The following is a 23,925-nucleotide window of genomic DNA, read 5'->3' as shown; positions in this document are numbered from 1 at the left end:
TTTGTCTCACCCCAGTGAGATCCAGTTAATTCTTACTCTGATTACAAGACTGAAGTTGGAGTTCAATAACTGAATCGTTGCTGATGTACATACAAAGGATCATGTAGTTAAAAGAGAAATTCCATATTATTTAGAGAAAAATCCAAACATAGTTGTGGCTTACTGTTTTTAGATAGAATTATTTAGTCAGGTTGTAATTTCTACAGCAGCTCCAGTGCGTTATGATTTATCTAGGAACTTTATAATGTATTTGGATATTGTGGATCTGAATTCAGTGCATCTTCCAGATTGCCTGCATGCCCTCTAACTCCCTACTCTACGACCTTGGGCAAGACGCTTTACCTCTCTCTGCCTCAAATCCTTCCGAGAAGTTTAGACTCCAATTGTCCAAAGTTCATTTCAGCTCCTTAGACTCAGGGTTTTGGCTTTCAGTACATTATAAACATATGAGTGAAAAGTCTCACAAAAGGGTCATGTTGTTGTCTTTTTGTCTTGAAATAAACATTTGCAGTTGGCATCTTTCCATATACACATGGCTTTAAGCAGTCACTTACTGAGTTCTCTGGGTGGAACCTGTGATGTACACTCTGACCCTTTGCTCTTTGCACTCTAGTAGAATGGCAGGAATTAATATTTTATTGTTTAAAAAATTCTCACCAGGTCCTCCTAAATACAGGAGTATAGGGACTATTTGATGTGCTCTAACTTCTTTGAGGAGCAATCATTAGTTCTCTAGTGATTTGTTTCCCATGTAAGAATGATTTTTCCCTGTTCATGCTGGAGTGTTTGTGAAAAGAGTTCCATAAAACATGGGTGGGGAAACAGACCCCCTCAGCCTCTGCCAACAAGGAAAGTCCTGTTCTTATGCCCATTTGAGGGACCACTTCCTTAGCCAAGTAATTATAGTTATTCCCTCTCCACTCTACTTCTTCCCACACAGACACCTTTAAGAGTAGCAGGGTCAGGACAAGTGCAACCCTGGACTTGACCCTGAGCGTGTCTGGAGTCTAGTGTCTGCATCATCTACTGCAGATCCCTTCCCCAATTTTGTTTTTAAAAAGTCAGATTTATGGAAGGATAGTTTAGCTAGAGTAAAATTTATCCTTGTAAGGTATGAAGGTCACTTTATTTGGAAAAGTATATTGTTTTATAACCACAAGTACAATCCAGGTATTGAATATTTCTATCACCCTAAAAAGTTTTCTCATGCCCCTTTGTAATCACTTCTCTTCCCCTATGCCCAGTCTCTGGAATCCTATAATTTACCTTTTTTTCCCAGGATGTCATAGATATAGGATTTTATAGTATACAGCCTTTGTGTCTGGCTTCTTTCATTGGCTTAATGGTTTTGAATTTTATCTGTATTCTTTTTTATTGCTGAGTAGTATTTTATTTTATGGATGTGCCATGATTTATCGATTTACCAATTCATGGACATTTCAGTTATTTATAGATGTTATTGTTTGCAAATAAAGCTTCTATAAATATTTGCATATAGATTTTCACGTGGACATATGTTTTCATTTCCCTTAGGCAGTCCTGGGTCATATGGTAAGTACATGTATAACTTCATAATAAACTGCAAAACCGTTTTCAAAGTGGCTGTATCATTACAATCCTGCCAGTGATGCCTGGGGACTTCAGTTGTTCTGAATCCTTGCAAACCCGTGATATTGGTTATTTGTTTATACATTTATTTTTAATTTAAGCCATTCTAATAGGTCCAAATTCCCTTTGATACTCCCTGGAATGTTCCTTTTGATAGTCCCTTTGATGTTCCGTAGAACATCCAGAATGATGTTCTAGGAATCTTTGTGGCCCTGTGCAAGCATCCTTCTCTCATATCAGGATGAGAGTGTGGCTAAAGGTTTTTATTAAGTCATGAACATTTGCTCCTGTGAAATTAGGTTCTCCATCAAGTGGCATGAAGGTGTGGGGGCCAGGTGTTTTGAATTGCCTTTTGTCAGCAGGCTGAGTTGGTTAGAACATGATACTAATGACTTTTCAGGATTAGGAAAATTAAGTCTGTTCCACTGCCAGGGACTGCTCCCGTGTCACCTTATAACTACTGCATAACTAGAGCCCTTACTAACAAAGAACTCCAAAGAAGAGGGTAAATGCCTTGGTGGAAATATATCCTTAGCACTGAAAAATCCTAATCTGCGGATTCACTTGTTACCCAAATAACCTCCTCCGAAACAGAGGAGTCAAGCTGCACACCAACAGCCTAAAGAACTTTTAATTGAAATGCCACTTTCACTATTAAACAAAAAAGCCATCACTGTGATGTGTGATAAAGTTGATGGTGTCCTATTTCTTTGTGTGGAATTGCTTTTCTCTCATCACTGACTTAATGTGATTGCACCAGTTTGTCAGCTGTCACATTCGGCTTCCCTCAGCTGCAAAATATAGATCATGACAGTCTATGCCATTTAACAGTGATGTGCCAACATTTTGCCTCTTCTAATCAAGATGAACTAAGAATCCCTCCCCCACCCCCGTAACTTTGGAATAATAAAAAAGTTCAAGGCTTTCTTTTTTTGTCTGTCTTGTATTTTGCAGGTGGCTTGTCTAATATCTTGCATTTTCGTCCTTATCGTCATCTATGCGATAGGACCTTTGCTTTACTGGCTGCCCATGGTACGGTAGTGCTTTTTCACTATCTTCTTTGTAACTTAACTTCTCGTGAGAATCACTCTCTATATGACGTTGCTTGGAAATGTAAATTCAATAATCCTAAATCTGAAAATCGGGTTATGTAAGTAAAGGTTAAAGGAAGGAGGAGTGGAAAGCTAGCTCATTCGATGAGAGAGGAGCAGGAGAATACCATGGCCGTCTTCTTCTTGGCTCTCCTATGAAAGGGACAAGGGAAGTAGATTAATTCAGTCTCATCTGGGGGAGGTATACAACTGTGTATACCATGGTGTACAAAGTAGACTTTGGAAAAATTCTACTAGAACTTCACACGTGTGCTGGGGCAAGGGAGGAGGAAAAAAAATACACCTTCCCACCCTTAAAACATCCTTTACACAAAGTGACTCAGAACATTAGGTTCAGCTTGCCCTTCATAAGCCGGGGCAGCAAAGTGACGCAAATAAGATTCCAGGCTTCAGAGAGCCCCTTTCCAGCCTTTGTTGTTCTAATTCGTCATTCGTGTAATGAGAAAAAATCATTCATGAGAGGATTTTCTAATAATCAAGTTCACTTTTCAAGAGAGTTAGAAATATCTTCAGGTGAAACCAGACAATTGATATTTAATTATGCAATTATGAAGAAATAGCTGATATAAAGATTTAACTTTTTGCAACCTGAAACGTTCCAACAAATAGCACTGAATGATGATAGTTAAGATGGCATTCAGCTCGTGATATGCACCTTTATAATTCACTGCTTTTCCTTTCTTTCCTTTTCTTTCTTGTTTTTTAGAATTGTACAAGTTTTAACGTGTGAGTTCCTAAAATCTTATTCCTCAAGTAAAATGATAGGTTAGTTTTAAACGAAAATAAATACCAGTTTAGTCTTGTAATTGGTGATTGCTTTTCTCTACTAAGTAATTTAAAAACAAAGAAATAAAAATACCTTGGTCTTTGCAAATTTAAATGAAAATCTTTGTCGTGCTTCCTCATCAACTTATTTTTATTTCTAGTGTGTTCTTGCAAGCATTATTGTGGTGGGACTGAAGGGAATGCTGATACAGTTCCGAGATTTAAAAAAATATTGGAATGTGGACAAAATAGATTGGGTAAGTAGAAATTTTACCTGAAATATTCCTCTTTGGTTTAAGTATGGTATCAAATAAGGTTTAATACTTTTACTTGCAGAAAATAGATTTAGCCTTTTGAGACTGGTACACTGTTCAAACTACTATGTATTTTTTTTCAAAACCTTACTAAAAGCATGAAAATTTAAATTGTCTTGATAAGAAGCAGGAATTAAATTGTGCCAAATTTTGATGAATGTGTATTTGAGAACTTATAAAGAAATGCTAATTTGAGTAGATTTGTGACACTCAATTTATATTATGGTTTAATTGTGGAAGCAGTAATTATAAAGGAAGTCTATACTCATAGAAATGTGACCATTTATCTCACGTATGAAAAACAAGCAGTGATCTAAGAATGTGTACAGTAGGAGTACAGGATGAACCTCTAACTGGTGACACCATTCGTTCGAAATACAAAGTCTCATGAATTGTTTTTTGGTTTTTATTTTCATTTAATTAATTAATTAATTAATTAATTTCTGCAGTTTTTGACCGAGGCTGGGTTTGAACCTGCCATTTCTGGTATATGGGGCCAGCGCCTTACTTCTTTGAGCCATAGGCACCACCTTATTTTTGTTTATTTATTTATTTTTTAGAGACAGAGTTTCATTCTTTTGCAACCTCTAGCTCTTGGGCTTAGGCGATTCTCTTGCCTCAGCCTCCTGAGTAGCTTGGACTACAGGCACCCGCCACATTGCCTGGCTATTTTTTTGTTGTAGTTTGGCTGGGGCCTGGTTCAAACCCGCCACCCTTATATGGGGCTGGAGCCCTGCTCACTGAGCCACAGGCGCTGCCCCACATGAATTGTTTTTTAAATGAGTTACATTTGAAGAAGCATTGCTGGGAATAGGTTAAGTTATACTGAAACAATGAAAAAGGGGAGTTTCTATTAACATAAATATTTAAGGCACTTGATAATCCCATCTATGCAGGAGCATTCAGATTCCTTCCCTTCCAATATGAGTGAAGCATTTCAGCCGTACCCTCTGTTCAGCTCTATTACAGAAATGTCATGAGCTGTGTATTTCCTCTTCTTCAGATATTTTTCTCTGGGAGACTTTGGAGTATTTTTTATGCTGGTGCTTACTTTCATAATATTCCTCATGGAGCTCAGTATTACTGAGCTTCCACCAACGTACCATGCTGGGTTTCACAAGGAACATAGAGATGAATGAACTACCCATCCTCTCCTGACGTGTATCATTTCTGCAGGAAGCAGACACAGGAAGGCTAACTTATTATGCAAGACATGACCTAACATATCTTGGGAGTAAAAGTACCAGCTTAGCTCTGAAGAATAATAGAGGCAGAAACATTTAATTCCGACTGGTTAATATGAAAGACTCTCAGAGCAGAGCTAAAATATGAACTGAGACTTGAAGGAATAGTCGTATTGGGTTGTCAGGCCAAGAGGCTAAAATTAGTCACAGCTTCTTAAAGGTGGTTCATGTGAGATAGCTCATGAAAACAAAGAAATAAGAAGATGCAAATGTACTCTATGAGCCACTGGATAAGTTTGTGATAAAGATTTGTCCAAGGGACTCATTAACCACATAGGAGGGACAGTGTTAGATTGAAGGAAGAGAAAGAAGGTGTCAGGGAAGTCTTCCAGGAAGCGATTTCTAAGATGAGAACTGAAGTGTGAGTAGACTATCTGAGGAAGGGAAAGAAAGCCATGTATGCAAAGATACAGCGAGAAGTATGAGCATGTCACGTGCTCAGCGTGAGTAGAACATACAGCGCCAGGATGGGAGGAGTAACCCATGAGGTTGGAAAAGTTAAGAATGTGTTGGATTGGCAAAGTCCACTCAGGTCTTCCAGAGAAGATTAGACTTCATTCTGAAGGCAGCAAAGCATTGCTGAAAGGTGCAAGAAGGATAAAATTTATGCATTAGAAAGATCACTTGAGTGGTTTGAGGAAGATGGATCAAACTGAGGAGTACGCAGCCATTGGCGCACTGTGTTGGCGGCACAGGCAAACAAATGAAGGCCTGCTGGGTGGCGGGGTCCAAGCCGTGGCCCATGGGCATGTGAGCATTATGTGAGGATTGTTTTGCTTATCTGTGGTGACAGATATCACAAAAACTATGCATGGACCTTTTTTTTTTGTTGTTTGTTTTCTCATCAGCTTTTGTTAGTGTTTGTACATTTAATGTGTGACCCAAGACAACTTTTCTTCCCATGTTGGTGCAGTGAAGCCACCTCAAACGCTCCTAGACCAAGACTGAGACCATGAAGTTTAGAAGGAAAAAAACAGATTGAAATGATATTAGAGAGGTTGGGTTAGTTAATTCCTACCACCAGTTCACGGTATAAAGTCACCAGTCTGCAAGGACTTTTAAGTTTCCAGTTAGACATCATTGGAGGAAGACGATATCATTCATGGAGTTATAGAATGAAGTTTTTCATCCTGCCTGGGAAGTTTGGCAATATTATCAGAGTATTTCTGTGGTTGAGCACATTCTCATATTTCTGTGTGTCATACTCTTTCAATCTCAGATTTAAGAATTATTTACAAATATTTTCTTCTTATATACAGAGGGTGCTAAAAATGTATATATATTTTAAGAAATGAAAAGATACATAGGAATTGTAATAGTCAAGTCATGTTTGACTTCTGCAGTTACAAGGGGTATTCAGCATGACTTGTATTCATATTTTGGTAACAGTATATATTGAGTATTTTCGGCATATATTGAGTTTTTTTCTTTCCTTGGCAACCTCTGTGTATTTGAATATTTTTTTTCTAATCTGTAGATTCTGCTTTTTTCCTAGTTATGTATCTGCTTATTTTGCTTTTTTTTTCTTCTATAGGTTTCTCATGGTTATTTTATTTTTCTCTCTGTGTGTTTTCTTTGGACTATTCACATATCTCTGAATATGTTTTTCTTATGATTATTTTACTTTTTAGCTTTAAATATGACTTTTGTTTCTGTAATGTTTTTCTTTCCACTCATTTTCTTTCCCAAATTCTTCGAGCTTGCTTTATCTTGTCCAGTTTTCTTTTGCGTGGAATATTTCTTCTGTAAATCCCTGCACCTATTTTTGAGAGCCCTCCCCACTGAGATTATACTGCTTATTATATGTCCAAACCCACCCTTTGCCTCTGTTTCATTATTTTCTTTCTTATTTTTCTTATTTCTATGAATAGGTCCCCTGTTAAATTTTTTAGGATTGTAGTGCATTTTATAGTAGGGAGGAAAGGAGACAGAAGTAGGGTGAAGCACCGCAGCTCTGATTTAGGTCTGCTGTCAGAAGAGGCATCCCTAGTGTAAGGCAAAGCCTCTGATATCGCAGGCCCTCTGGGGTCTGACACTGTTGTCTTCTCTCTGTTTTCTATCTTGCTTTACCTCCTGCAGTATCCTCTGATTAGGAAGTTAGGTTGTGATTCAAATCGTGTTTCACCTCTGCAGTTTTATGGCATCAGATAAATGGGTATATTTCTTGCTTCTCTGATGACCCATCCTTGACGTTAGAACTTAGCAGCTCTTGCTCCTGGACGCTCCCATCAGAAAATTATTGTATAGAATTTTCAAAACTCTGGCATTTGCACAGAAGAATTCTATGACTGATTGAACCTGGGGATCCATTTGTTGGTAACTGGTGTCCTCCTTGATCATCATCCCAATTTCATAGTATTTAGCAGGTCTATGTCATATTTCTCAATCAAGAGGTTTTAAACCATGTTCTTGTTCCATTAAAGCTGTTTTTCCTATATATATTAACTTTTCTATTGTTTTTTTGTGGAGTTTAATGAGGGGACAGTAGAGTAAAAAGGACTTTAATGTGCTATCTGAATCTGATATCCAAATCCATACTTAGAATATTAATGGTGGCTGCAGTTTGGCAAATGGTTTCCAATGCAAAATCAGACAGGTGGGAGCTTGTCAAAATAGCCTAAGAAAGGTTTAGCAAAGTGTGTGCGAGAGGGTCATTCATGAATTAAGAAGAGCATGTGCTTTGAGCTATTTTTGATTAATAATTGGTAGAATTTATGAAATGATTGGAGAATTAGGTGAAAGAAGAGAAAGGGTAAAATATGATTCCATAGCATCTAATTGTAGTGTTTTGAAGACTATTAGTGTTGTAACTAAAGGACAACATTGAAGGACAGGCATATTTGGGGGCTCAAGTTACATAGTTTGCATTTGGACATGAGTTTGAAGGTGTTTGATCATTTGAAAAATTGTTGAAGAGCTGAGAGATACTTGTCTTCTACTTAAAGATGATGGTTAAAAACTCGAAGTAGGCAATGTGGTGTGGGCAAAGAGTAATGTTAAGAAACATTGACACGAATGAAGCAGATGCATGGTAATTCAGTGAGAAATGGATTTAGCTTGACAATGGCTTTCTATAGATGGAGAGAATGGGCATCTGAAGCTTATAAGGGATTCAACAGTGAAAAGCCATTGATTATTGGGATATTACCTGGGCATAGGATGTGAAGTAAGAATATTACACATACATTTGTGGATGGAGAGTTTGAGTAGCCAAACAGTGGACATAAATTCAGATCTATAAAAATTTAATAATACAGATCTATCACCAAAACAGATAGTATAACACATAGGGGTGTGTGTGTGTGTGGGGGGGGGGTGTTAGTGATCCAGTAGCTCTTAAACTGTGCTTTATGCTGACGCAGTTTTCAAAAGAAGGTACTATTTTTTCTTTTCTACTTAAAGTCAACATTAGGGTTGGTTTCTATTTGGGAAAAATAATAGTTTTTATTTGAGTGCGAAATTGGAAAGGGAGCAAATAGGCACACATAATGAAATAAAAGGGAGTCAGAATTACTGATTCCTGATAACTGTGACAACCAGCATTTAGGTCCTTAACAGGAATTGTTAGAGAATATTTCTGGGATTATTCTAACTAGTGGAACTTTTTGCTGATCTATGTTATTAATTTCTATTTGATATTTTTTCAAAGCTATAACTTTAGCCCCAAGAAACATCTAAGTGTCATGAAAATGTTATAATAGATGATGTTGTGGCAGAGTAAATATGCTTTAAAAATAGAACCATATAGTACCAAAATTTTTGGTTACTCTGATGAATCCTGGCCTCCAGGCTCTGTGGTTTTTAAGTGACAAGGAACAGACTTCTTAGTACCCTATGCCATATTGAATCATGGAGGTTGGCCAGGAGGCTTTAGATGTCTAGAGCTTGCAGTAAGATCTTATTGATCTTATTCTGGCACTTAGGCAGGTTCAGTCAGCACACAGTGATGAGTAAGACCCAGAGCCATCATGGGAAATTGGAGTCATGATCAAAACCTTGCAGCCTTGTTTTGTATATGATTAAGCACAGTGTAGCATGTTGGGAAGGAAAAACATCCTATTTACAAATAGAAGGCTCAAATGACCATTCATCTGAATAAAGGAAAAATATCTAACTGTCCTAATTTATGAGATGACAGGCTGGGAGTGATCTCATAACAAGTGAAATGTTAGCTTTACATTTATAGGTATGAGAATTATTTAAAATACATTTGCTCTGTTACTCCAAAATGTTTGTTTCCTCTACATCAAAAGGAAATTTACAAAAAGAACCCTTCCATTTGCTTCCAGGGGCTCAGCTTTTCAGAATAGCCCATTATTAAGAATCAGTCAAGCTCAATATAGATAAATAATACAGACAAAAGAAAAGTGTTTCAAGAAAAAAAAAAGCCCTTTAGAAACATTTGCTTTAAGCTTATTGTTATTAAAAACAAAGTTCCAAGTACTCAATTCTAATATGAAGCCAGTAGACTATCTAATACATACCCATATAGGAGAAAAACTCAAATCAATTTAAGGGGGGTGAGGGGAATGAGGGAGTGAGGAGAGGGCAGGAGGGAGGGGGTGGGGGTGCCCTGCTTACGGGAAACAACTTTACAGTGTATGGCACACGTCTTGGGGGCAGACACAGTTATAATAGTGGCTTTACTTAACGAATGTTAACAGTGTAAACTAATTCTTTGTACCCTCAATAAACCTGAAACAATAAAAACCAAAAGGCCTGAACTCCATTCCCCACCATTTTATGCTATTTTCATATCACAGAGAAGTTTCTGGCTTCTTCATTTGTGCGTGGAATTGAATCATGTTTTTGAAGATGTTTTAAAGTGCTCTTACAGCTGTTGGGATAGGAAGAAATCAATTTAGAATTGTATTCGTAGACATAGGGATGCAGGTTACTTAATGGAAAAAATAATTTAAAAATTGCGTTAGAGTGCTATTTGATAAATGTAGGATTTGAGCTTAGAAAATTTAACCTTGCGGCTTAAAAAATTATTTTGCTTTTAAACATGTTTTTTTCAGCTCTAAGCTTGGAAATGTCAACCGTAATATAATATCTTATTGCAAATTGTAATTTTAAGTAATGAGCAAAACTGCAATAACTTTGGAATTCTAACTAAAAGAGAGTTAGCGTTTCTCATAATCTTTTGAAATCTTCCCAAGAACTAAATTGGTTCTGATTTTTTAGCTTTCCGAATGAATGGCTCCTTGCAAATAAAATTATAATGCTCTTCATAGTGGTTGATGTAACAGTGTTGTTTGATTTAGTCCCTTTAACATTGGGCTTTGAGAGCTTTCTATAATAATAAACTACATTAGTTATTTTTACAGCCATCCTGGAAAACAGAATGTTGTTGGGAATGATCAGAAAACAGCAAATCCTTGCTTGTTGTATTATTACATTAAATGAGAAACCAGTGGGAAATTATGCCATGCTTTTGAACCAAACACCTCAACCAACTATTGACAGATCTATAAATATAGTGTTTGTTGAGGATCGAAATGAGGGTTGGCAGGGTCTGAAAGTAAAAGAATGAGCTTTTCCCCACCCAGCTGCTGAGAGTCTGGTGGAGCCAGTGCTTGTTTCTGTATCCTTGGCTTCCCTTGACCACATCTTAAATGGTATATTCTTGCTGAGAGATTTGGTCACAGGAATGTTGTAAAATAAGATTGTGAGGCACTTAGCAATCATGACAGAAAGATAAGCATTCCTATTTCTCTTTCAGGGCATATGGGTCAGTACATATATATTTACAATATGCTTTGCTGCCAACGTGGGACTGCTATTTGGAGTGGTCTGTACCATCGCTATAGTGATAGGACGCTTCCCAAGGTAAGATCTAATTTAAATGCTGTTTATTCTGACACAGCAGGAGAGTATATAGTGTCGCCAGTTTCTTTTGTTTCTTTATAACTTATTGTACTGCAATCTTGCTTTTGGAGAATCAGAGGCAAGCAGATAAGAAAATGTTTTATCTCCAGATGATATTTAGCAATGCGAGTCTTAACGCAGAGATATAGGGGCTGTTTCTCTTCTTGCTGATCTGTTTGACTTTTTTGCAGATTCTGAACACTAGTCCTTTGTTGGATGTATAATTTGCAAGTATTTTCTCCCATTCCGTAGGTTGTTAATTCACTCTGTTATTTCTTTTGCTGTGTAGAAGCTTTTTAATTTAATTCTCATTTCATTATTTCTTGTCAACATTACAACATAGAATATATATAATATATTAAAATATATAACCCCCTTAGCCATACATGCCACATTAGAGATATTTCTTAATTAAGTGAAGAGATACAGTATCCAATGGGATATAAAACATGTAGCAATGTAATCATTTGGAAAAATAAAAAACTTCAAAAAATTTTGTTTTTCAGAAGACGGATAAATTTATAGCTATAGATATAAATCTAGAGATAGATCTACATAAGTAACTTTTTTAGACAGCTTAGTTGGAGAACACACTCTCTTTGTCTTTTTGTTGTATAAACCATTCCCCTATTTTGACCAACTCTTCTTCTGCTTCCCCAGTGTTCACTAGATAACGCTTCTGCTCATTCTCATCCTTCCCTGGAAATTATTTGGAACACCAGATGTTCTGATAAATGTTTACTTTTATCTCCAGAGAGTCTGTTTTAGTAGAATCTATAAATGCAGATTCTTTTTTTTTTTTTTTTTTTTTGAGACAGGAGACTCAAGCTGTCCCCCTGGGTAGAGTGCCGTGGCATCTCAGCTCATAGCAACCTCCAACTCCTGGGCTCAAGCCAGTCTCCTGCCTCCGCCTCCCAAGTAGCTGGGACCACAGGCGCCCACCACAATGCCCAGCTATATTTTTTGGTTGCAGCCGTCATTGTTGTTTGGCAGGCCTGGGCTGGATTCAAACCCACCACCTTGGGTGTACGTGGCTGGCACCTTAGCCACTTGAGCCACAGGCGCCGAGCCGCAGATTCTTTATTATCTAGTCCTATCTTGCCATTGATTCTCTCTTTCCTTCTTTTTCTCTAAAATAGTGGTTCTCTATCTTGCTAATGATGCAATGTATTTTCATTGTTGAGAACTGCTGCTCTAAAATAAAATTTTTATCAAATATTGCAAACTCCTTGACCTCTTCTAACTTTTCTGCACCAATCCATCTATTATGGGGCTCTGGGTCCTCAAATGAAGAAAATTACATTGATTAATCTCTACTTAGATGCCTCTGCTGTTATCTTCTATTCCCGGGTATCCCAGAGATGTATAGATTTACTAATGTCTTAGAAACAAATTGTTATAGGATCTAAACCAGTTCAGAGACATTCTAATTGTTAAGATAAAATGACTTATCCTTTTTATCTCTTCAATGTTAATGCAGTGATTAGAAAATGACCTGTTTTATTTTCTATCTGCTTTGATTTTAGAGCAAAGACTCTAAATATAAAATACCTGAAAGAAATGGAATTTAAAGTAAAGACAGAAACAGACAATGTGAGTTTATTTTCCTTCGTGAAATTATTAATAATTTTTGTTGGTGAAATAGTTTTAAGATATTATAATGATAAGATAAATTATGACAGTGGAAAACATGACAATTCTATTTTTAATTTGTATGACCTTCCCGTGGTATATATGTGACCACCACACACGTGGCAGCATACGCATGACAAATCACTAGAACCAAAGAAAATACTTTTGGATTCACCATTCAGATAAGATGCGATTATGGTTCACAGAGCTACACAGTTCACAGTAGAATCATGGCCCACATCAGTTCAGGCTTTTGGAAACCTCTTTTTCCTTATTAAGTCGCATAAAGTAATCAAACCAAACTGACAGTCCATTCTGAATCAAGTGATGGAGGAAGATAAGGAAGAATGAGGGAAGGGAGGAAGCAAAGTTGTTTATGATATTATTTTATAAAGAAAAGAAAGCTCAGTGAATGAGACCGTATTGTTAGCAGAGGACAATGAAATGGAATCATTATGGAAAGGCACTAGGACCGGTTTATGAACAGGGGACATCTTTCTTAGGAAACAACTGCATAAATTACCTTGCCTTGTCCCTGCTAAGGATGGCCAATTGATTGTGTCTGAGTTCTGGTTTCTTGTCCTAAGGGATGACCAAAACAGTCTAAAGTGAGGAAAAAAATGTTGACTTTAAATATTTTGCCAAATAAAAAAAAATTGCCCTCCCTTTGAACTTGCTTCGTAAATGTTTGGCTAACCTTTTCCCTTTATTTTTCTCCTGCACTTGCTTTGGTATCTCGTGATTCCTTTCAGAACCGAGGGAGCTGTCCTCCCAGGGTCAGGATATTTCCCAATGGGCAGGGAGCAGGGAGTAGCATCACGAGCTCTTCTGTCACACCCAGGGTGTCAACTTCCTAAACTATTTTTAATCTTAAAAATTCACTTGTTAAGAATTTCTGCTTGATCCCTACCTTCTTTTTGGGCTACACATGTGGGGAAATGGATGAGGGGATTTGGAGGCAATACTAGAAATTTCTCTACAACTTTAAAACGTGGTTGGCTCCAGTCTTATCACTACCCTGAATAATAACGATGGCACTTGAAAATTCTAATTTTATTAAAATGGTAAACCTCACTGGTTACTTAGTGTTTTTCATAAAAAAATAAGAGGAAAAACTAAAATAATACAAACTGTTAGATGAAATTTTTAACTAACTTGAACAGAATGATCTGGCATTTCTTCCTTCCATGTACGCACTCTTCCGCCCATGCTCCACGTGGGACAGCCAAGCCTGGTTTGGAAGGTCTCTTCCCACTCAGTGAATTCAAATCCATTGAGAATTATTATTATTGTGAGACAGGGTCTTGCTCTGGTGCAGTGCAGTGGTGTGATCATAGCTCACTACAACCTCAAACTCCTGGGCTTAAGAGATCATCCTGCCTCAGCCCCCAGAGTAGCTGGGACTACAGGTGTACACCACTATGCCCAGCTGAATGTTGAAAATATTTTGTAGAGATGAGGCCTCACTATCTTTCCTAGGCTGGTCTGAAACTCTTGGTCTCAAGTGATCCTCTTGCCTTAGCTTCCCAAAGTGCCAGAATTACAGGTGTGAGCCTGTGTGCCTGACCAAGAGTATTTTTTTTAATCTGGAATAACTGGAATTTCTGCTCTTTAACAAACATATGTATTTCTAATATTATCACTAAGAAGTAATATTTTATTTTTGGTTTCTAAGAGGTTTACTCAACTAAAAGTTAGTTGGGCAACTGGGCAGTGCCTGTGGCTCAAGAAGTAGGGTGCCAACCCCATATGCTGAGGGTGGCGGGTTCAAACCCAGCCGCAGCCAAAACAATGCAAAAAAAAAAAGTTAGTTTGGCAACTTAAGCTTTTTTTTTTTTTTTCTGAATTATTTGTTGCAAATCACATTACTTTCTAGAGTTTAATCAGTTGGGGAGCTATCAAAACTTTGAGATTATTTAGCATAAACACTTACCTGATTTTAAAAATGAGTAAACTGAAAAATTAAATGAATTTTCCAAGTTAACATACTTAATATTTTCTTTCTTTCTTTCGTTTTTCTGTCCTCTCCCTGAATGCATCACTATTCTCTGCATCTCCTCTTCTCTGGAAGCACTAAAACCTGAAGAATTGATTTACTTAGTGGGTAAGGAGTTGTCATTTCATAGAATTTGACACCCTCTCATTTCTAGGTTAGATACCTGGCCTCCAAAGGTCAAAGAAAGGATGGCCCTGGTTGTGGCCCATCAAGTGCTGCCAGTAATACCTGGGCAAATGGCCAAAGCAGATGCCTTTTGGGTTAAAACTTTTATTTCTCTCTTTCTGCGTCTCCCACCTATATCCTGGCAATCCAGTAACCTAGACCTACCCGAAGTCAAGTTATATTCCTGACTCTGCCTCTCAGTGTCTCTGAATTCCAATTAGGACTACCGGTCACTTCTCAATTTATATTTAGCTGAAAGAAAGCTATGCCATTATGGGGTAAATGACTGACAGTTGACCCTTCAGGACACATTTTCACTTTTAAAAAATACTGATGGTGAAGTAAATTAATTTTAAATGGATAGATTGAATGGAGGGTAGGTCTTCAGTCTTCCTGGTAGTCTTTAGGTATTATAGGCAACTGCCTCCACAGAACCTCGTCCGTAGGCATAAGAGCCTCTTTCTGAAAAGCTGCATCTTATCTCATAACTACTGTTTCTTAGTAAAGAGGAAGTATATGTTCCCCCTAAGACGTGTGATAGTATATGAAGGTCTCTAAATAAATTTTTATAATTGAAACGTTTAGAAAAAGATTGCTTACACAATTGAGTGGTATTTGGATTTGTGAGATTTATTTTTTGCTGGATGTAGTTCTTCTCTTGTCTTTAATTTGGAGTTATAAGTCTATTTTTTTCCTCCTCTAAAAGGAAACCCTGCAGCACATGAAACTTATCTCAATAAACAACCCACTTGTTTTCCTAAATGCAAAGAAATTTCATACAGATTTAATGAACATAATCCAAAAGGAGAACGCCAGCAACCAGCTACTTGATGATATCAGCAAGGTAGGACCAGTAGTTTGAATTTCATGCAATAGGCAGCCTTATATCACTGAAAAAATGTATCGAGGAAATAATAATTTATTTTGGAAGTGTTTGGAGAACTCTCCCCTCAGCAAAACTGAACATTGCATTAGACTTTTCATTTGGCTCTTGTAATTAGCTTTTAAGTAATCACTCTCTTGTTCATTCATTCATTCATTTACCCTATATCTAGTGGACATGTGTACCAGGCACTATGACCAAAACAAGACAAATTGCTTAATTCAAATCATTTTTTGCTAATATTCTAACAAAAAAAGTGTTGGAGCAAACTTTTAAGTAATAGAATATGATAAATGACTTCAGAGAAACATAAATTATTGCCGTCACTATAAAATTATTCAAAAATTCCAAAATTCTTTATCTCCATAAATAATGTCAGTTAACCGAGATATTGACTCAAATGTGTAGCAGTATGATTTAATGCAAATGAACTGTCTATCATCATTTGAATCCTTAAGCCCTCTTCAGTGTTAAAAGCGTGGCCTAAGCTGCCCCTATTTGCCACTTACTAGTTGTGTGACTTTAGCTGAGATACTCAATCTTCATGCTTCAGATTTCTCATGTATAATCAAGGTAATTAAATGAGCTAATATATGCAAAGCACTTAGAATAGTGCTTAGTCTGTTCACTACTATAGAACCGTAGTTAATGTTATTAGTTTTGTTAACTATGCCCTCTGTGAAGCAATTCTTTACCATTCTAGATCAGAAAGATCTCTTTTTCTTCTTATATCCTTGAGCATGACTTATCTCCCAGTCACTCAGGTACATAGACCACTTTGCCCTCCCATTTCTGAACTATCAGGAGTGTCCTGAATCACATTCATGTCCATCATAGCTTCATGCTTCTGCTTCTGGGCCTTTCCCTGATCTACAGAGGCCCCATATACAGAATCAGATATGTAATTTGTAGCGGCCCAGTGCAAAGTGAAAATCTGATATTCTTTTTCAACAATTGTTAAGCATTTCAAGACAGTGACAGCAAAGCATTAAACCAAGTGGGAGATCCTTCTAGGCATGGGGAGCTTCTTGGGAGGAAGCTGTAGAGGTAAAGTACCCTTCTCATGACTTTGGATCAAGGGCACATAGGAATGTGATTTATCACTGGTGATGTTAACCTTGATCTCTGGGATGAGTATGGAGTTAGGATCCACCTCCTTAAAGACATACATACATTATTTGAAATTCTTCAAAGTGAAATCTTCTACGTAGAAGATATCAGACAAGGTATTTGTAAGAGGAGGAGAAGGAAATTCATATTTATTGAATGTGTCTCAGGGGCCAATCCCTAATTTAGGCTGTCTAACTCAATCAGCACCTACCCTATCATGGAAGAGGCTTTATCTGAATAAAAGAAAGAAGATTGAGACTTAGAAATATGAAATAACCTGGTGGAAATTGTACAGCTAACAATTGTCCAAGCTAGACATCAAGAAGATAAAACAGAAGTGGCCCAGCCAGCCTTTCAGATAAGATGAGAACTGATTGCACGAGGGAAGCGGTTTAATGCCGTGGTTGGGAACAGGAAGGTGTGGGGCTGGAATGGCTCAGACTCAGTTCTAGCCCAGGCTTTTCCTGGCTTTGTGACTTTGGTCAGGATATTTAAACTTTATAATCTTTCACTCTATCCTATGGAAAATGAGATTAGTAACTTTGTTAGGATTATTTTAAGGCTTAAATAATTAATATAAAGTCTTTGGTATGAAGTGCTGAAGAAATACTAATTGCTATCATCATCAACAAAAATAATAATAGTATGTTATGTGAGAAGTAGATAGCGTGTGATCGCATTAGAGGTCTCAACCCCCAGAGAAGCTCAAGTGTGGCATATAGAGCTATTTTTGTTCTCTGTTTTTTCCATAAATCAGGAATATTTCTTAGTCATTTTCATGGAGCAGATGAATGGTTAACTTTTATGTGCTCTGAAATATGTGATCCGTGACTCTCCCTTTCAGAATGCTATGTTAATGCATGAAGTTAATTTTCATTTTTTTTTTTTTTTTGAGACAGAGTCTCACTATGTCGCCCTTGGTAGAATGCTGTGGTATCACTAGCTCACAGCAACCTCGAACTCTTGGGGTCAAGTGATTCTCTTGTCTTAGCTTCCCTTGTAGTTAGGACTACAGGCATCCACCATGATGCTTGGCTATTTTTTATTTTGTTTGTTTAGCAGGCTCAGGCTGTGTTTGAACACACCAGCCCTGGTGTATGTGGCCAGTGCCCTAACAGCTGAGCTATAGGTGCCAAGCCCATGAAGTTAATTTTTGATTGAATATGCTACATAAAAATATACATGCAACTGTTTCATTTCTGATCCAAAATCAAAACAATCTTAGTTTTCTAGAGAAAACTATTCTAAAAAAGATAGTTTGACTTGATGACACGAATTATCTACTTAACAAGAATGATCCTTTTATTGTTTCAAGTTTGTTGTATTCATCATTTTGAAAACGAGGCTAGTGAAAATTAATTATTGAAGACTATTCTCTTTTGTTATTCTCTATAGAGAAAAGAAGTATGTGCTTTTTTCGCAGACAGAAAGAAATTTTCATAACATATTTCTTCTTTGTTTTTGTTGCAGTGTGAACAAAACACGCTGCTCAATTTATCCAATGGCAACTGTAATGGTGAGTCAGCTTTAAGGAAACAGAAAATCTGAGCTTCTGACTTGATGTGGACCAGAGAATGACATCTTCCTCCCCTTCTCCCCCTACTGCCTCTTTCCCTCCTTCCTCTTCCTCTTCATCTTGCTCTTCCCCCTCCTTTCCTCCTCTTCATCTTCCCTCCTCTTTTTTCTCCTCCTCCATCCTCCTTATCCCTCCTGCTGTTCCTTCCCTCTTTGTTCTCTCTTCCACCTTTATTCCTCTTCTCCTTCCACTTCTCTACTCTTTCCTCCACTTTCCTCTTCAGTAATATTTTATATACACTTATACACATTAATCTGAAAGCAACTTTATACAATGTTTCAAATAATTTTGTTCATGAAACAAACTTAGTATGCATTAAACCATCAGAAAGCAAAGGTACCATTATCTCAGACACTGTGTGGACAGTATGTGGTGGTTTGGCATCACCATCATCTTGATTCTGCCAATAAGCAGAAGTGTTCTTACACTCATTCACACATAATGGTAAATGTGACACGCCATTAGTATGGTGAAAAATATGTTGCATTCTGGGTAATGTGGTGTTATGGTGGTATTCAGAAAGTTTTTGATATTAGAGCATTTCAGATTTTGGATTTTTTAGATTACAACCCTTAATACCACCTTGGAAAATAGTTTGGAAATATCTTATAAAGTTGTAGATACACATACCTTATGACCAGTAATTCTGCTCCTAGAAATGATAGCTCATGTGCAGCAAGGTACACAAACAGAAATGTTCACAAAAATATTATTTATAACTATCCAAACCTAGAAACAACTCAGATGTCCAACAAATACAGCAAGTATACATAAACTGTAGTACATGTACACAAGTATTAACTTATTATGTAGTATATTTGTATAATATTATTGTACATTATTATAATATACAATAATAATATTGTATAATAATACAATAATAATAAAAATTGAACACCTACTATAAATATTGAGGAAAAATAGAAAGACAAAGGAAAACACTGTAAAATTCTGATTTCATTTGTATAAACTTAAAAATAAAGGGAAAGCTGAGTTACACTTATTTTTGCACTTCTAAAAACAATAAACAAAGAATCCCTTAATAGTTGTATCTAGAAACACATGGAAGAGTCTTCATGGAAGCATTGTTTATAATTCTTCCAAAACTGGAACTATCTATTAAGTTATAGCATGTAACATATTCTAAATATATGACATAAATGATAGAATAGAATAGAAATATATGAATTAATTGCATCGACCCGTATCAACATGTATTCACCTCCTATGTTACTTTTCTGGTCTTTTCTAACTTACTGTGGCAAATATACTTTCTCCTACCTTGTGGTCTCGAAGAACACTTAAATGATACTGTCACTATAGTACTCATTTAATTTCTTGAGTATCTTATTCTCTTGGTAAACTGAGAAATATTTTTAAGAGAGTTTTTCCCTCTGCCTCCCTAGACTAAACCCACGTTACACAGAACAGTAGCTAAAGGGCAGGCAGCTACATTTTACTGAATTCTGGTGACATTTTCTGGCACCCAGTGGCCCTTTCATTATAGTCAGGTTTAGTCAATCAGAATCTTTTCTCTGACATCCTCCTCCTCTCCCCCTCCTGACTCTCCAAAGCATCCTTGTCCTCTTCTCTCTTGCTCATTAACACCATCCTGCTCTACCTCCCTGGGCTTTCCATGTTGAGGTGATGTCTCCTGCACTTGTTCTTGATTTCACATTCCAGTTACTGAAACCTACAACTCTTAGTTTCATTATCTTTACACTTTCACTTCTGTGGCTCTGATTCTGTCTATAATCATGCTCAAAATGAATTAGTATAACTTTCATAATTTTTTTCTGCTATGTGATGTTCTTTGTTTTATTCTATAGATGGGAAATACCTGGTCTGTGTGCTCGTGCCAGGCAGAATACTAGGTCATGGAACTTTTTCCCATGAGTCAAAGTAACCTCTGAATCTTCTCAACATGGTACTTGAAGAAGCTACTAAAAATGGCTAGAGTTGACATCCAGCTGAGGTCTAGCTACCATCCCTGCTTTATTCTATTCCATCATGTAGTGGTAGATCAATCTTAAGTCACCTTTACTTTAACCCCTCCCCACCCCCCATGCTTCATAGATTATAATGGTTTCCTTTTGAGGATCAAGTCCCTTCTTCCCAGTGTGGCACCTGCAATGCTTCCTTATCATTTTCAATTGCTTCCCCTTTACCACGCATTATACAAGTGCTCTTTCCCAGCCGGAGAAATCAATTCATGGCCCTAATATCTAACTTCTTCATCCCTGGGTCTCATCCTTTATTTGGATCCTCATGACTAGAATTATCTCTCTTTTCTCCTTATCTTATACTTTCTTTCAGGGTTAATAGAGAAGAAGTAAAATAAACTGAGGGACACACAGCCCTTCTTAATCCTGTAAAGTAGAAAGCAAGTCAACTAGATCTATGCAAGGGAATATACAGTCAAGTGCAGCATGGGCTTCACCACCTTCAGCTATGAGAGTACTTAAAGCTATACCTTTAAGGTACAGGAGGACTGGTAGGAATGTTGTCTGTCAGGGGATAAGCCAAAAAGATAGGATAGGGGATAACCTACAGAAGGGGAGGTGAAGGCTCTATCTTTCTCTTCTTTGACCACCAGGTCATGGAAATGGAAATGATGAGCTCAAAAGAGATTTCAGCAATGTAATGAACACAAGCTGGCACTGTTTATTTGTTGGAGAAAAGGAGAGAACAAGGAAAATAATGACTTTGAACCTCTGAAACTGTCAAACTGGAAGTAATAGGGAACCCATGAAAGTGGCTAAAAGGAAAGATGAGTTTAGATGGGAGGATGGTGGATTTAGGTTAATGAGGGGGTCATTCAGGATACATTCAGTGAGGTGGGGGGACACAGAATAGATCTGGAAGTGACCAAAACAAGGGGGGACAGAAACTGAGTGAGTGCATAACACGGAAGAGAATTAAACTTCCCCTCGTCGACAATCTTTTCAGAAGGGGAAGACTTGTAGTTGAGCACATACCTGATTGAAGGGTCAAAATTATTTTTTAAAAAGCTACTTAAATTATACAGTGGAAATCACGGTATTTCTCTTAATGAAAATAAAAATTGCTCAATCTATGGAGAAATTTTCTATTATCATGTTCAGTTATTTACATCCCAGAAACACTTTAGTCAATTTATACTACTACCAAGAGACATCCTAGAGAGTTCTCTCTTAGCTTTACCTCCTACTCATCTACTTGTAATCATCACTCTCAGCTCACACACCACATTCTTCCTTTTATTCTTGCATCAAATCATGTTCTTGTTCACTGATATGTTTTGAACATCTAATGAATCCAGGCATAATAATAGAGGCTGTATATTCAAGGATAAAGAAAGTAGACAAGATTTCTGCCATCATGGACCTTGACATCTAAACAAGCTCCTGTCATTCCTTCCTTCTTCCTACTGCCCCATTCAGCAACCCACGTGTTTCCTATCATCGCGATAGGAAGTTGCCACAGACGTAGTGGCTTCAAACACACAGTTATTACTTTACAGTTTTGGATAAAAGATGTCTGAAATGATTTTGGACATAAAATCAAGGTTTTGGTAAGGCTGTATTCCTTCTTGGAGCTGTAGAGGAGAATCATTTTCTTGATGCCTTTTCTGATTTCTGGAGGATGTTTGTGCTCTTTAGTTTATGGGCCCTTCCTCTGTTTTCAGGACAGCAGCATGGCCTCTTCTGATCTCTCTCTGACCTCTTCTTCTGTCACCACATCTTCTGTGACTCTGAACCCCCTGTCTCCTCATGATCATATTGAAGCCACCTGGGAAATCTAGAATAACTCCCCCATCCCGGCATCTTTAATTTAATCAATTCTACAAAGTTCGTTTTGCCATGTAAGGCAACACGTCAGTAGTTCTATGGATTAGGATGTATACATCTTTGAGGGACCATTATTCTTTCTATCACATCACATTTCCATGCCTCCTTAGCTCTTTCTGCACACCTTTTTCTGGCCCTCAACACCAAATTACTAGTTCAACTGACTCATTTCTTTACTTGAGTATGGGTCTATTGAAGGCAAACCCATAATGATCATCTTCTTGTTCACCACTGCCTTTACTCTCAGCTAGGCTCAGCACATCTAGATTAGCTGACAGCTTGAATGAATGAATGAAGAAATGACATGCCTAGTAATATATGCACATGTTTTCTAAGGTGGTATTGTAGTTTGTCCTAAATGTTTCTTACCTCCTTGCATACTTGAGTAATTTGAGATGTGCATTTGCTTCTCAAAGGTTCATATCAACAAAAATATTTTAGAAAAATTATGAATGACTCACAGGCTGTCAAGAATCTTTTGAAGTATATGAAAAACACTCCTAAATTATGCAACTACAAATACTTTTTAATTAAAGGAGTTAATGAGTATTCCACAGGAGAGAACTGGCTTCCACAGTCTGGAGTTAATTGCCCATCCACACCTGATGGTTAATTTCTTACTGAAATGTTGTTTTTTTGTAGATAAAGCCCATCATTTACCATATCCCACATGGGTATACATTAGTCGTCTCCTCTGCACACGCTCCGAGCTTACCTCATTTTGCTCAGGGCAGGGTATTAGCTGTGCATTCACTTAACTCTTTTCTAGGATGATGTGATTTTTATTGCTCAGGAAGATTTACTCAGAAGCTTAGAACACAAGGTTATAGCTGTAAAATTAGTGGAATGTCAGAACTGAAAGGATACTGTGTAAAGGAAAATTTCACTTATTTTGAGAAAGATTTCAGAAATGTAGATGATATTTAAATTTTCATTTAAGTGAATTGGTAACTTTACCATTAGGGTTTTTTTTTTTTTTAATTTAGAAAAGAAATCATGCATTGCTTCTCTTTAAATAGCTTCCATAAATTATTATCCACAACTACATGCCATGAGTATTTTGTTTTGTTTGATTTTATTTTGTTTTATTTTGGATGGTCAGAAAATATATACATGTTTTGATTAAAAGAATAATAGATAGTAAACTTGGGCCTAAAAAGGAAAAGACAAACAATGGCCTGAACATTCTGAGAAAATGGAAGGGAAAATTTTATGTCACTGTTGATGGAACCCAAACATTTTCATAGTTAGTAATCTACTATCACTTAACTGAACTCAAAAATTCACAAATAATAAATTACTAAATGTCCAAAAATTAAAACACTGTTCAAATTAGTGTTGTTAAACATAAGGCCATTGTTAATCTTACCACCATTGGAAGTCAGCAGCAGAAATCGCTAAGAATGCTTCCTGATTCACGTCTGTTTCTCCTGCAGAAGAAGCACCACAGTCCTGCCCTCATGAGAAGTGTTCTCTAATCCTGGATTGCAGTGGCTTGACCTTTTTTGACTATTCCGGGGTCTCCATGCTTGTTGAGGTATTTATGCAGCTGGTGTTTGGACTGATTCCTCCCTTTCTTCTCAGTAACAGGGGTTTTCACCTGTTTCTCAGAGGCTTGAGCCTGCTTGTTGCCATGCTCATCTCATTCCCTTCTCCACAAGGGACACAGGACTTAACGCCTCAACCCACTATCGATTTGCCTTCAGGGGACTTTATGAAGCTTTTAGGGGAATGTGTGTGTGTGTGTCTATGGTGGGGGTACTCACATGGGGTAATCAGAGAGAACAGCAGGTAGGCTTGGGGACTCCATCAAGCTTCT

The 23,925-nt window shown here is 37.2% G+C and overlaps 1 protein-coding gene across 1 annotated transcript in view; it reads left to right on the top strand.

Annotated features, from left to right (window-relative positions):
• The window catches only part of SLC26A7 (solute carrier family 26 member 7), a 132,886-nt gene that overhangs the window by 102,641 nt on the left and 6,320 nt on the right, over window positions 1-23,925 (top strand). The window contains exons 10-16 of the mRNA XM_023517445.1: window positions 2,563-2,640; window positions 3,647-3,742; window positions 10,769-10,875; window positions 12,441-12,507; window positions 15,414-15,551; window positions 18,171-18,216; window positions 23,543-23,643. Of these exons, the coding sequence (XP_023373213.1) occupies window positions 2,563-2,640; window positions 3,647-3,742; window positions 10,769-10,875; window positions 12,441-12,507; window positions 15,414-15,551; window positions 18,171-18,216; window positions 23,543-23,643 (633 nt within the window). The remainder of the gene's footprint in view (window positions 1-2,562; window positions 2,641-3,646; window positions 3,743-10,768; window positions 10,876-12,440; window positions 12,508-15,413; window positions 15,552-18,170; window positions 18,217-23,542; window positions 23,644-23,925) is intronic.

Source organism: Otolemur garnettii, unplaced genomic scaffold (assembly GCF_000181295.1).
Source record: "Otolemur garnettii isolate 467f Iridium unplaced genomic scaffold, OtoGar3 scaffold00004, whole genome shotgun sequence".
NCBI classification, from domain to species: Eukaryota; Metazoa; Chordata; class Mammalia; order Primates; family Galagidae; genus Otolemur; species Otolemur garnettii.
Note: the sequence above shows the minus strand (reverse complement) of the source record. Positions and strands in the feature narration are given on the sequence as shown.